This window comes from Lethenteron reissneri, chromosome 30 (genome assembly GCF_015708825.2).
Source record: "Lethenteron reissneri isolate LAM-NWPU_2019-01 chromosome 30, ASM1570882v1, whole genome shotgun sequence".
NCBI lineage: Eukaryota > Metazoa > Chordata > Hyperoartia > Petromyzontiformes > Petromyzontidae > Lethenteron > Lethenteron reissneri.
In genome coordinates, this window is record NC_083808.1 from 7,045,967 (window position 1) to 7,060,293 (window position 14,327).

Below are 14,327 nucleotides of genomic sequence, written 5' to 3' on the forward strand. Positions count from 1 at the left end.
GGAATTCCATTGGCTGGAAGCAGCTGTGATGACAGTGGCTACAACATCTTGCAGCATGCGTCAGGACAAATCGTAGAGCGATGGGGAGGGGGGGGGGGTATCATTCAGTAAACCTGGCATTTAAATACGCTGAACGGTACATATTGCACTGGAGCTAAATATTGTATAGATGAAGCGTGCAAATAAACAATGAACGCTCTTGCACAGATTCCAAACTCGTTGCGCGGCATTTTTTTCCGACGACGTTCGCGACGCCGAGAACTAACAACGCAACAGCCGAACTGACCTCGTAATATCATGGCAAACGATGATTGTTTTTTTACCCTTCTATCTGGCAACAAAACTGACACCTTTTTTTTTACAAGGGGTCATGTTTGCATAGATCACAATACCTCAAAAAGGCACGCTCGTGCGCCTTTTGACGTCATCTGGTCCAACACCATGTGAGACTCGGCTCAAGGAAAGCTGTCTCGGGTGTGGACCAATCAACTTCAAGGACAGTTCATATATTATCAGAGTTATGTTTTTTGTTTGCATTATGGCTGCAGGTATTATGGTCTATGTAAACATGACTCCTTGTAAAAAAAAGGTGTCAGTTTTTTTGCCAGATAGAAGGGTAAAAAAACAATTATCATATTTATTACTGGCAAATGAGGTTCCAATGGAGTAAATCATAGCAAACGTTCAGTACGACGTGGACTTATGTATGTAGGAAATGGAGCATAATCCTGGTAACTCATTTGCAATATGTTTTTCTCTCTCTCTAGATGTATGCAGATGTGTGTAAATTGTATATGAGAAGAACATTGTGCTGTGAGATATTTATTCGTTTTATGAGGGAGTATAAAAGAGACACAATATATGAAAGAATGAGGCTGCAATATGGTGACAACTGTATCAATAAAAAAATGTTTTACTTGATTGAAAACGCATTTCATTAGAACTGCTTTATGTTTAGTTTGTTGTCCTTTCCCCGCCCCTGTGATGAGCAAGGCTGGTTGCGTACAGTGTGAAGGAAGTTCAACACGCATACGAATCATGGAAACATTTACAAATGGGTGGAATGACTGAATTTAGTCAAAACTACATTGCCTTCACCCTCGTACAAGCAAATTTCGCATTAAGGTTTAATTTCTCAGTAATGACATTTCTGATGTATTCTAGAGTTGTCTCTACCACGTGTTGTATGGCACGATGTCTGACGTTTCACTCCACGTGTTTGAAGCTTCTTCAGGAAATGAATTGGTGAGACCCGCAAGAATCTCTCAGAATTTGGAGCGAAACATCGTACAATCATGCCAAACAAAAACGCAGCACAACCCGAAAACACACCCAAGAGCTATACAGCAGAGTCTTTGCAGTTCGTAATGCCCTGTTATGAGCAAAGTCGCTTATGGCGATGGGCACCAAAGTCATATAACTTAGGGAAAAAGATAAGTGAAAATATAGATCATTGTATGTGTGTTGTACTTCTTTTGTACCGTGTGTAGCCAACCGTGTTACATCGGAGGTGCGGAGGAAGGACAGTAAACTAAACACAGAAGGCAGTTCTAAATAAATTAGTTTTCCATCTAGATTTAAACGTGCATAGCGCCAGGGGCTGCCTAATACTGAAAGGAAGAGCGTTCCAGACGGCCGCAGAAGCGCATCTGAAAGCACGCGATGCAGTGACCGTCTTTGTTCGACGGGTCGCCAAAAATAATTTACTGATAGAGGAAAATGTCGACAGTCTATATAAAGATAACATAGTTTACAGATTATCAGAAGCTTAGTAGGAGGGAGCTTGTCTATTTTAACTTAATTATGGAGCAGTGTAGATGCTTAGCCGATATTAATGATCTCCATCTGGTGAACAGACACCACCCTCCTCCTCAAGTGCCAGCCCACCCAGAATAACAACTTCTCTCCACAGACCCCATTCCACTCCTAAACACATCCACACCCAGGAATTCCCATCACATAAACAGCGTAATGATTATAGTCCTAATCGTAACCACCTGCAATACCAGCCATATGATGACAAAGCTTTGTAGCAAATTAGTTAAAGCCTCACATGATGCCTATTGTGTTTGTTTAGCTGAAATGCAGTGCTCCGGTGCAATGAGACTAATGCAAATGTGTTTTCTAGAATATTTACGGAAGTGAATGCATCACAATTACTATAAATCAGTCAGAATAACAACAGGAATGTGCAATAAACTTACAAGGCCAGAATGTTGTTAAACGTTTCGCAAGAAGGAATACAAAATGCAAAACACATTTTCTGACAGAGAAGGGTACAGGACAGAGACTCGGAAACATGACAACGGATTAACACGTACTATTTGTAAGCGGGAACAGACACAAGAAATATCTTATGTTCAGGAAAGGTAGAAATGGTCAATTCTTACAAGAAGCATTGTTATTTGTGAATTCCGTCATTTCATGGAGAAACCATATTATAATGCATTTGGATTAAATAGATTACCTAATGTAACATGTTGCAAATATTTTACATATGTTGCTGAGGTGATCCTATATATGTAATATTATCTAAAGATACTCTGCAATAACAAGCTGATAGAAACAGTGAAAAATGGAGGAAAGTAACAACCGATTTTTCTTTTCAAATTCCTGCAGTTTATCAATGTATTAAAGAACATATTTTCAGAAAAGTGATTACATATATAGAAAAATACATAATTATAACTGCGAGGAAAAAGAATAATTATAAAGATAAGTAGCTATCTATCTAATCATGTCCAAGTAGCATGGTTGGAACATAGAGCGAGGGTCATCAATCAAACCCATAATTATTGTCATCATTATTGGCATCACCAGCCTTGGTAAATGCGTTGCTGGATTAAAGCCTCCCCAAAACACCGTGACGCCTCACAACCCTGCGATGTAATACGGTACGGAGTGCCTGCACACAAATCGATTTCATCGCTCCCTCTCCTTTGTGGAGGTGCTCTCGGACATGTTCCATTCAGCGATTAAATAGTGTAGATTTGCAAAAGAATTCGGCGTCACTGAAAGTTTGATGGGAATACTCACTCCAATGCACAACGTGGTAATTCAGGAAGTATTTAACGGAAAATTCTGAAATGTTTAAAAGTCATCTTTACGTTATGAGACCTCCTTTACCAGTGGCAAAATATAGTAGCATGTTTTTACCTTTTAAACTGGTAAAGGTGTCAGTTTTGTACCAGTTTAAAGGGTAAAAACCTACTACTATATGATCTTTACGTGTTTGGTGAAGCAATATGTGAAAGTAAAACTTAAAAAGTAAAGGTGCCGCTCTGTGATGTATTTGCTCACGGCACTGCTGGTGGAAGGAGCCCTGGAGACAGGCCGTGACCTACTCACAAAAAGTTACGAGAACAAAATCAATCACAAATAAAATAAACGTTGTATTGATAATGCGGTATTTAGGATTCATGGATGAGGTTATGCAACAGAGAGTGAGCGGTCGTAATGGATGTGGGGAATGGACCTCTCCCAATTTACCACACAGTGGGGGTTCAGCTTAAGGATTGTTAAATCAGGATTATTAAAACAAATCAACCCAAGCAAAGGCTCACAAAGTACTTTCCCAATGAAGTTTTATTGGCTCAAATCTAATAGTCTCAAAACGGCCGGTTACCCCTGGGGAAAAGAGGCTGGCAGTTGAAACAGAACAACGCGTGCATTATTCCTAATGCGTCTAAGGGCAGCAGAAACAACTGCTACGATCTACAGCTAGAAGTTGGGTTGAACCATCACAATTGGCTATTTTATGTCAGGTGCTTTATCACCTGCATGAAAGTGACCTTTTACCTAGTTATCTTTGTTATTTATATCATCATCATCCTTGGTCAATGCCTCCCCATGCCTTTACCACCTCTTTGAGCGATCGTGCATTGCAACAATGCATCCCGAACCTTCACTCGAACTGAGCTCATTGGTCCATCTCATCGGTAGACATCCTCCCAGATACCCTACTGGATACTTACATTGTACTGGATATGATAATAGTATTCTCACTCGCGACCGATTGTTGGCAGTGGCTGGGAATTCATCTCAGGTCGGTTGGTTCATAGTACAGTACAATAACCACTACCCCATTGATCGAAACATCTTTTATATATATACACACACAATATATTTATGGCAAATGTAATTGTGTATTATTTATTAATAATGTTTACAACAGAGATTGTATGAATGAGACATTGGAGTAATTCACGGACAATGGAGTAATGCATTACATTGTCTATTATTGATGGCTGATAACACAGAAATAGTTGCATGCTCCACAGCATAGAGATAAACTCTTCGTTCACCAATAAATGCACACGTAAAATACGATGCATTGTGATTATTACGTATGGCATTGCAGCATTCTTAAAATATTGTTCAGAAGTGGTGCATATGCTGTAAAAATAATAGCTTCACATTTGTGAGATTCTGAAGAGAAAAAGCCACGATATGGGTTATTAGTATGCTGAGTGTTCTCTGTTGTTATTAAAAAGTATCAGAATCTGTATTTATACCAGAGGAATCCGATAACCTATGGAGCTCTTTTTTACAGATGTCCAGTTAACAAATGCGCAAGACCCCAAACTGGCAGAGAAAATGCAATTTACAGATATTCTTGCAACAAGCCACTTATTTCAACGTATTTCCCTTGCAGTAATTTTTTTTGTATCAACTAACATTTTTTTCATTCATGAATATGTAATATTTTTGCATGCACTTTTATCGGCATGACCACGTTGTGAGTTCCACAATAATGCCACGATTTTAAACACAAATCCATGCTGCTGTGCTTTGTGCAACCCACCAAAAGTAATACAGTTTACAAGTATGCAAAACTAGGCAAGCAAAGTCATTGCTGCTTCTGCCTCTTGCCGGAAGATCGTTACTATGGAGATGAACGATATCAACAGATTTATACCCTCTTTCCCTAAGTTCCAAACAAGGCGCACAAATGTAAAAAAGCACACGGCTATTTGTGCACATGCAAAAAAAAAACATCAACATGTCCTGAAAAAGTACATTGTGGTCCTCGTCTTAGATAAAACAAAATATACATTTGAGTAAATGTGACCGACTGATAGAAGCAGTGATGCAATGATAGACAACTGTGGACCGGTTCCATCCCAATTAGCACTGGGTTGTTGCATAATGCACAATTGGCTGTGTGCTTTTAACACATTTTTGGGTCCTGTTTGAATCTCATATTTTTCCAGCCCACAATATAATTTAGTTTTTATGCATTTTTCTCTTCATTTACAGATTTGACCATATCTCCCTATTGAGCACACTATAATTCACTGCACTATGTAATGTTTTCAAATGGCACTTCATTGAAAACAACGGCAAAGTGGATCCTTCACCACGGTAAAGATATGTGGTTGGTAAAAAAAACGATGTGTTAACACTTCCTCTGCTAAACAAGTGTAAAAGTCTGCACGTTTAAGCCATAAAATGACTTGAAAGTGTTGCAAGCTAACATCTAATTATACGACCCATTAAAATACCCATCAAATTCAACAAATAGAAGTAAAAAAGAAAAACACAAAGATGAATAATCAATTACGTACTGAAATAAATAAAAGAACATTAAATTATCACCCAAGTCCCATCAACGCTAATGCCCAGAGATAAAAATAAAATATTTTTTATTTCACAAGTTATGGCCCACTGAGCTACATAGTTCTTCGTCAGAAGCGACCTGGCCACAATTGATAACTCAACAACAAAAGTGGCTTATCACGTGGAAATGTATAGCAAACCAAATACTCCAAACGCACGTTTCTAAATGGGGCGGGAAAACCCTGAGGACCCGGATAACATTCCACGCGTCCACAGTGAAGAGAAACACGCAAACTCCACATCTACATGCGTCAAGGGTCGGAATCGAACCCACGACCTCCTGCATACCAGGCGAGGTAGTTAACATTTCGCCACCGTGGCAGCCCCCCCCTCCCACCCTACCAGGGGTGGGCAGCTGCTCCCAGGCATCGCGTGTCTCTCAGGCAGAGGTCGCAACCGGGTACCCGATACCCGTACCTTACCCGATACCCGGCTACCCGTACCCGGCCGGGTACGGGTAGCCGTTTGCGACCCTGGTGCGGCCGGGTACGGGTACGGGTAGGCCATGAGTCACTGGTGAGTAACTGTTTGTCACTCATTTCCCAACGTCTTGTCTCTTCTCACAATTCAAGTTCCTAGAATCAACCTACCCGCGCCTGCAACATGGCTTCATCCCAGAGGTCGCAATCAGGTACCCGATACCCGTACCCTACCCGTACCCGGCCGGGTAGGGTACGGGTACCCGTTTGCGACCCTGGTGCGGCCGGGTACGGGTAAGGAATCAAAACCCGTTTGCGACCTCTGCTCTCAAGTGCCGCTCGGCGGGTAGCTTTGCCCCCCCCCGCACCCCGACACGCTCTGCTCTTGTTGTTTTCCCGACCGTGCAGCGGGCAGCGGACGGTGGTGAAAAACAAACACCGTTCTGCGTTTGTCAAGAGTGGGTCGACGATGGTAGCCCGCGTTGTTCGGCAAGATGTCTGCGCCTCGTGCTGGGGCAAATGTTTCGGGGAATCAATACGGCACTGTATCCCCGGTTCCTGAAAGAGTTCCCAGCACGTGCAGTGGCACGTGTTGACAGATTGATTTTATTTTGTTGACGCAGACAAGAAACATGCAACCTTAAGCCGCTTCACCAGAATGACCCGCGCAGAGGGCCTTGGTGAAAACAACGGAAGTTACGACGGCGTAGAAACCATGAACATTGCAGACACTGAGGAGCAAACACATAAAGGGACACGATGTCCGATGTGTCACTCCACATTCTGGGAGTTTTTTTTGTAAATATTCACTTCCTGAAGTTTCCTCGACGAAGCTCCCAACACACGCAGCAAAACGTCGGACATCACTGCCGAACGATACGCAGTAGAGGCCCGAAAATGCATCGAAGAGCTGGACAGCACAACCGCGAAAAATCTTCGCAGTTGTAGAACACAATGCTGGTTTCCCCGGTGATAAAGGCGCAAAAGCCCGTATTATTGTTATTCTTGCTAAAATGTAGCGAATTTTCTACACAATAGAATGCTGCAAATGGTTCGTTATGCATGCAGAGGTCAAAGCTATTTAGAGTGTACCGCACACGGCAAATGCAATCCTCCGCAAACATCAAAGCAGTGCAAAACGTTACGCACCAGTGGCTTGAATTATGCATCAGCTTTAAAACCAGTGAGCTATAGAATGTGATTTTTAGTGCCAAATCATTGCCGAGATTCGAGTTAACAAGGTGGTCTCTGTTGCTCATTGGTTATTTTCGTCATTTTTCTTACCCACAACTTACGTGGCTCAATGAAGCCAATTCAGCAAAACAAGTTCAGCTATTTCACTCGACACGCTTGGTAAAAGTTGCAAAACAAAACAAACGACACACACAGAATCCGCCCAGATGTCTTCAGCGTGAAGATAAAAACAGCACTATGCAGTTTCTTTACTGCGTGAGCTTATGTATATATAAATAATCGGGTGTGCAAAAACAAACGTGGGTAGATCGATTTGCACACATTAGAAGACTGAGAAATTAACATAGGAACAGCCAATACGGACGACACACTATCAGAAATATCGCACACGCCACAGAAGTGAAAACGATTGTCGAGATGAAGAGGCATACGAAGTTGGGGAGGGGAATTACTTGCTTCTTATTGCAGCAGAGGGGGATCATTATAACTTCATGTCTCAAAGTGTTACGACATAATTATTTTATTGATTCCGGTAATGGCGCCGAAGTGTAATGTTCCTTGCCATCTGCTCGCGTTATTTGAACCTGGCAATCATAAATATGTCAAACGTGTTTGCCCGAGAGATTGATGGCATCTCCTTCGCCACAGGGGGGGTGGTGGAACGGGCATTTCTCACGTGCCAGCCTGCTGCTCGCGTGCGCACCAAGTTCTTCCGTACAAGGGCCCACTTTGGTGCAATTAGCTAGAAATATAGAGCAGCGATTTGCTGTAATTTGCATTAGGAAGCTATTAGTATTTTCACTGCCAAGGTGCTGCGCCTGTGTTAGTGACTGCACACGCAGTGCTCTGTCTTGCAAATGCACTTTAACAGTCGGTTGTCAAATATTCACTCCCTACAATCTTTTTTTCTTTCCCAAGAATGTCTAGAAACGTTTCACGACTCCCTAAACAAATTCATTCATTAACACACAAACACAAGACAAACTGGTTGATGAACAGACAAATATACGAACCATAAAAAATGTGTGCTTGGGATGCCTAAAACTAAAATGTTCAATCTTATTAGAATTCTCCAAAACCCATTCAGTCAGAGAACCATCTGTAATCCCACTGAGTTGTACAATCTATTGTATTGTCAACAGGAAACCTGGTGAACATTATCAAATGATAAATATGTTGATGCTTCTGCCACACATGGTAATGACGATGAGACAAGAACTCATAGCACTCCAAAGCATGTCCGGTTGTAATCGCGCGTTCTTCGGGAGGATTTCCGATGTTTCGCTGCATGGTCTGGGAGCTTCTTCGGCACGTGGACCGCCATGCCGAACAACACACGGAGCAAGCCGGAACCACATTAGGGAGCGGTAGAGTCCAACTGCGGCAGCCTACACAGTGGCAAAGAAGGATCTCTGTCTCCACATGGAATGTGATACTCACTTTGGATATGCAGGTTTTCGCATTCAAGAAGAAGAGCTCCACAGCTGTGTTTTCCCGCAGGTACGCAACGCTTTCGATGTAAAACCTGCAAACATTAAGCAACACGCTATTGACCTTAAACGCGTTTAGAAAAACTTACGTTTTGGCTGCCTGGTAATTTATCTCAACGTAACTAAATTTCGATTTAAAGCTTTCGCGACTGCAGGGATTCATCTTCTTGGTTCTTTCGGTAAAGTCACGTAGAAGGGAAATAAAAATAATAATAAAATAATGTTTATTTTTATTATTATATTATTTCCCTTCTACGTGACTTTACCGAAAGAACCAAAAAGATGTGCATCAGTTCATTTAGCTCGCTAACACGAGCCCGTCTAGAAAAGACACTTGAACACTATTAATAATCATCAAGGCACATCCAACCTCATGTGCAGATTTAAATCTCAATTACTTTAGGTGTCCAGTTTTCCTTATTGACCACCATGCTCTTGGCATCTTAAAAACGGGGAATATTTGTTACGCGAAGATGACATACACAATGTTGAGAAGATTCATCTGAAGCACGTTTATATTTGTAAGCACAGCGATGCCTTGTGGTTGCTATCCTTTCCACGAGCTCGTGAAAATGTGTGAATTGGTCCTCAAAAGCCCAGACATGCCTAGGGGAATGGTAATAACGTAATTCTAGATTTGAAGCTTTCGTGACTGCAAGGATTCATACTCTTAGGTTTTTTCGGTAAAGTCACATAGGTAATAAATATAATTACTGCGGTAATTTTAGCTGTGACGGTCCCACCTGATGACGGAGACTTGTGTTGCCTCCGAAACGTCGTGATTTATTATTTTATTTCCATTATTACTTTTATTAACTTTTAATTTTATGTTTTTTACCTGCGTGACTTTACCGAAAAAACCTAAGAGTATGGTAATAACGTAATTCCGTGCTGCACGGTGGCTATGAGATGTTAACTACCTCGCCTGATATACCGGAGGTCGTGGGTTCAATCCCGACCCTGCCGCCTGTATATTCGCAGTTTGCAAGTTCTCCCCGTGGATTTTTCTACCGGCCCCTCCGGTCTTTCCCTCCACAATTATAAACGTGTTTAGAGTATTTGGCTGCTATAAATTTCCACATGATGAGCCACTTCGTTGAGCTATCATCTGTGGCCAGATCGTTTCGGAAAAAGAGCTAAAAGCTCAGTGTGCCTTAACTGGTAAAATAAAAAAGTATTTCATAGTTTTAGTTTCACTGTCAAGTCTTTGTTGCCCAGCTGGAGGAATTTGCAGGCTCCCTGCCACCAGAGGGCAGCAGATGTGCAAACAAAAAATGCACACAAATTAAGGATGGCACAAAAGTGACAATTTTCTCAAGTCCACAACCTCCCATTTTCAGACAACAACGCTGGTTGGCTCTTCATTTGTAACCCATGGAAAAAAAGAGAGATCCTTGAATACATCTTCACATTCCTCAACTGTCTTCCCTTTCACCGGCACGCCTGCATTTATTTTGCCTTTTTGTGTATTTTACACGCTCGCTCTTTTTCCCACCTATCTCATCTCGTCTGCCCCCCTCTCTTCCTTCTAATACCTCTGCGCCAGCGAGCACTGCGCCTTCTCGGTCTCTCAAACGCCCATCAATCTCGGAGAGAAAGATTACAAATCGAAAGCACTGTCCATACTTCCGATTTTCTCCGACTGCTTAAATCCAGATTAAGGAGCTCTTCTCTTCTCTGTCACATGATATTGATTTTGTTAAACCTCCCTTCCCTCTGCCTGCCTATAAATCATCATCAGCCATGGTCAATCCACTGTTGGATGCAAGCCTCCCCAAGCGGGAGCCACCTCTCACAATCCTGCTCAGTAATTGATATAATCGTTCCATCTCCTTGATGGGCGCGTTCCATTCCATTCCGTGCCTGCCTATTCTGTTATTATTCTTCACCATTTGTCAATCACTGCTTCTAGAAATGTGTCCTGCCCAAGCCCACTTGTTTTTCTTAATAGGTTTGATTATGTCGTTAACATGTATATGTCCTCTAATCCATTTGCACCTCTTTTTACCTCCCAAACTAATCTTAAGCATGCTTCTCTCCATGCTGCTCTGTGCACTTTCCAGCTTTTGTTCCATGTTTCTGAACTGTGTGTCATAGCAGGTAGTGCAAATATAGTGTATATATTAACGTATGCTTTTGTATACATATTAGGTTTTCCTTGACTCTAATTATGTAATTTTTCTGCTAAAATCAACGGTCGTAAAAGGCCAAAACAGTCGCTTTATTATTATTATAACAAAAACATGATAAAAAGTTTCAATTGAAAATTGCATTTTCTATTTCCAAGTAAGCATAATAAGGTAACTTTAGGCATGAGTGAATTGTTAACAAAAATACATGCAGTAGTTATTCCTGAATCACATTCAACGTTTATGAAATTGCATAAACAATGAGAGACGTATGTAAGGGTGCCACTTACTTGACGGTGAAATTCAGCACAACACATCTGGATTTCTTGGGGAAATCATGTTCTAGGACTCTACGATCCAACTGAAGCCAACTGTAAAGACCTCTGCAAGAAAAACAGCGAAGCGCAATTAATATACTACTAAGAAGGTATTTCCAACTGTGCCATCTTCAGTTCTTGAAGAAGCTCCCGGCTCAAGAGGCGAAATAATGCCAAAAAAAACACGCGGTACAACCCAAAAACACACCGGAAGAGCTAAAAATGCAAATTCTTCACAGGAGTATCATCATCATACACTTTAAGATTATCATTTTGGCTTCACCAATTCACTTCTTCAAATATGATGTAATTGGTGAGTTTCATAAAAAAAAATACCAACCAACATACCGAAGCGTTTCCTTCAGCAACAACAAACGATGAACCTCAGTGTCCTGTATTACACTTTATGTAAGTTTCCTTTTCATGCAACAATAAAAACCGTTTTTAAAAATTCAGTTGTTGGAGATAATAAAGTAAAAAAAAATACAGCTCCCTCTGGCTACATGGCTCAGGGGGCAAGTCGCTGAAATGCACGAGGCTTGCCAACTGTTATCGGAAGCCTCGCAGAGTATGATGAAAAATTAAAATTATGCATTCTCTATTTAACCTCAAGCAAAACGGTTTTCGTTGAGGTAATGCACTACCCTGCAGCAATTCAGCTGCATTGTTGATCTATTATGCAGAGACTGTGATTGTATTACCCCCCCAAACACGATACGTGGTATATTTCCCATTCTTTTACCCACACTAAACCTGATTTCAATATTTTAAAATCCTTTATATTAAGTTCACTTGCTTGCTTGCTTGCGCGCTTACGACCGTGCAAATCTTTCGGTCGTTTTTTAACCCACTTCCCGTGATCCAATCGAGCTGACATTTTGCACACAGACTCGTTGTGCGTGACAATTTATTTTCGTGAAAATTTTTTTTCCATAACTTTACACTTTTTAGGAAAAAAATGTATTTACTTAATTACCAATTGCTTAATGGTGGCAGGCAATCATCTGACCCATAGGTGGCAACCATCTCAAGCCAAAGGACGAGGGGACTCTAGCTGCCACGCATATAAAGGATTTATTGTGAAAAACTTTGTTTTTACGGGTTAAATTTTTTACATTACCCTTCATCTGCCTTTTAAAAATGAGCAAAAAAAAAACACGAATCATACATATTTTGCAATGATAGCAGCTTAGAATTTAACATTTATAAAACAACATTTATCATTTACAGCTCTCTGTCAATCAATTGCTGGATGAAGACCTCCCCACGCAGTGTCGGCCATGGATATTTTTGACCATACTTCACCATTCTGGTCAGTGTGGATTGGTGAAGGTGACCCAAGACTGGTTCAGATATTGCTCAACACCGATGTTAGGAATCGAACCCAGGTCTCCATAGTCATAGTGCAGTACACTGACTAACATGTATAAGCAGAAGCCTGTCTGATGTCTTCACGTTGATTTGTTTATCCAGGTAAGATCTCAAGAGACCGGGATGGGTTTCATTTGCACAAAAACCAGCCTTTTGTCCTTTCCTGACCAACATTATCAAGCAGCATTTGCTTAAGCAAAAGCAACCTCTGAACTGGTTTTGACCTTCTCCATCTCATCAGTGGCGTTAAGGCTTGCTAATTGCTGCTGGATTGCCAGGTGCCATTGATAAGAGCACTCCATATACGCTGTAGTACACCATTCAACGCAAAATACAATTCTCACATTTAACGCTATCAAATGTATTCTTAGGGCTCGTATTCAATATGAAATTATGGTTCATAAGTTCAACCATTAAATGTTTATAGGCAAGAAATATGCTACGAGGACACAGATGTACATCATGTAACCTACATAACCATAATCAGAAGAGTTGAGTGTTACAATGTTTCTACTACACTGGCTTTAATATAGAGTTGGGCTATCCGATCGTTTAAGTAATCTATTAATCTATCGATTGTCACTCAGAGATCTCTTTTACCAGTGGCAAAATATAATAGTAGGTTTTTATCCTTTTAACTGGTACAAAACTGACACCTTTATTCAAGGCATCATGTTTGCAATGACCACAACACAAGTAGTCAAAAAAGCAAACATAAAGAAACAACTCTCATAATGATAATAATATGCACTGTCCTTGAAGTTGTATCAGTTAAAAGGATAAAAACCTACTATTACTACCGATTGTCAGTTTGATTTCTCGACTCATCGGATTCCAGAAAAATATTTGGGGGGGGGGGGAGGGGTAAAGAAAAACCTCACCCCTGTTCCCACGCGTGCCGCTGGATGAGAGGTGATGGGTGCAGCTTGGTGATGTCATCGGCATCATCAGCAGCCAGTGAGAGTGGCTTGTTGGGTCTCGAGTGATTGACCACGAAAAGAGTAGTCGATTATGTTTGTCGACTTTTTCGATGTAACAGACTAATCGTTCACGCTCTACTTTCATCACAGGATTAAGGGGACCTTTGTAAAGTGTTCCCGTGCTGTAGGAGCAGAGGACCAGTGGACCACTGTCTTCCCAGTCTGGTAAAATAAACATAATAAACATAATAAACATAGATGTGCTTACCTTTACTATACTTTGCACCGTATTGTTTGTTGTTGCAACTTTCTGACCCATCCCTACTGGACATCTGAGAAAAATATATTTAGAGCTCATAAGATTCCTCCAGTATAAATAAAGATTCTGATTTTGAATAAAGATGTGTTTCAGCAGCTGCTAGCACAAGAACACTTGCTCAAGTCAGCCCACAGCAGCAGCGACATTGACCCTCCACAGAGGCCAATTTCGACAGTTGTAAGTTCATGCCTCATAGGTTGGAGTTTATTGTTTATAAATTACTTCAGAGCACTGCCCCCCCCCCCCCCATGACCAAACTAATTTAGCCCTTTTGTTGATGAACAATAACAATAATTGAAATATAACCGTTTATACACTGGATAAAGGTCTCCCGGTTGATTGACCATACTTGACCAAAATGTTCAGTGCTGGTTGAAGGTGGGCCAGGACTGGTTCGGGCCTCTCTTGCCACTGGTTTTGTAACTGGGGCCAGGAACTGAATTCAGGATTACAGGGTACACAGTGCAGTGTGCGAACCACATTTTACAACCAAAGAAAACCAATTTAAAGTATCGGTGGCAACATCTATTATTATCCACACCTCATCCA

At 41.2% G+C, this 14,327-nt stretch overlaps 1 protein-coding gene across 4 annotated transcripts in view; it reads right to left on the reverse strand.

Annotated features, from left to right (window-relative positions):
• Window positions 1–14,327, reverse strand: part of FRMD4A (FERM domain containing 4A) — a 146,670-nt gene that overhangs the window by 53,169 nt on the left and 79,174 nt on the right. For all 4 annotated transcript variants that reach the window (XM_061562959.1, XM_061562957.1, XM_061562956.1 and 1 more), the window contains exons 4-5: window positions 11,142–11,234; window positions 8,673–8,757 (exon numbers count right to left, since the gene is read on the reverse strand). In XM_061562959.1, coding sequence (XP_061418943.1) covers window positions 8,673–8,757; window positions 11,142–11,234 — 178 coding nt within the window. The remainder of the gene's footprint in view (window positions 1–8,672; window positions 8,758–11,141; window positions 11,235–14,327) is intronic.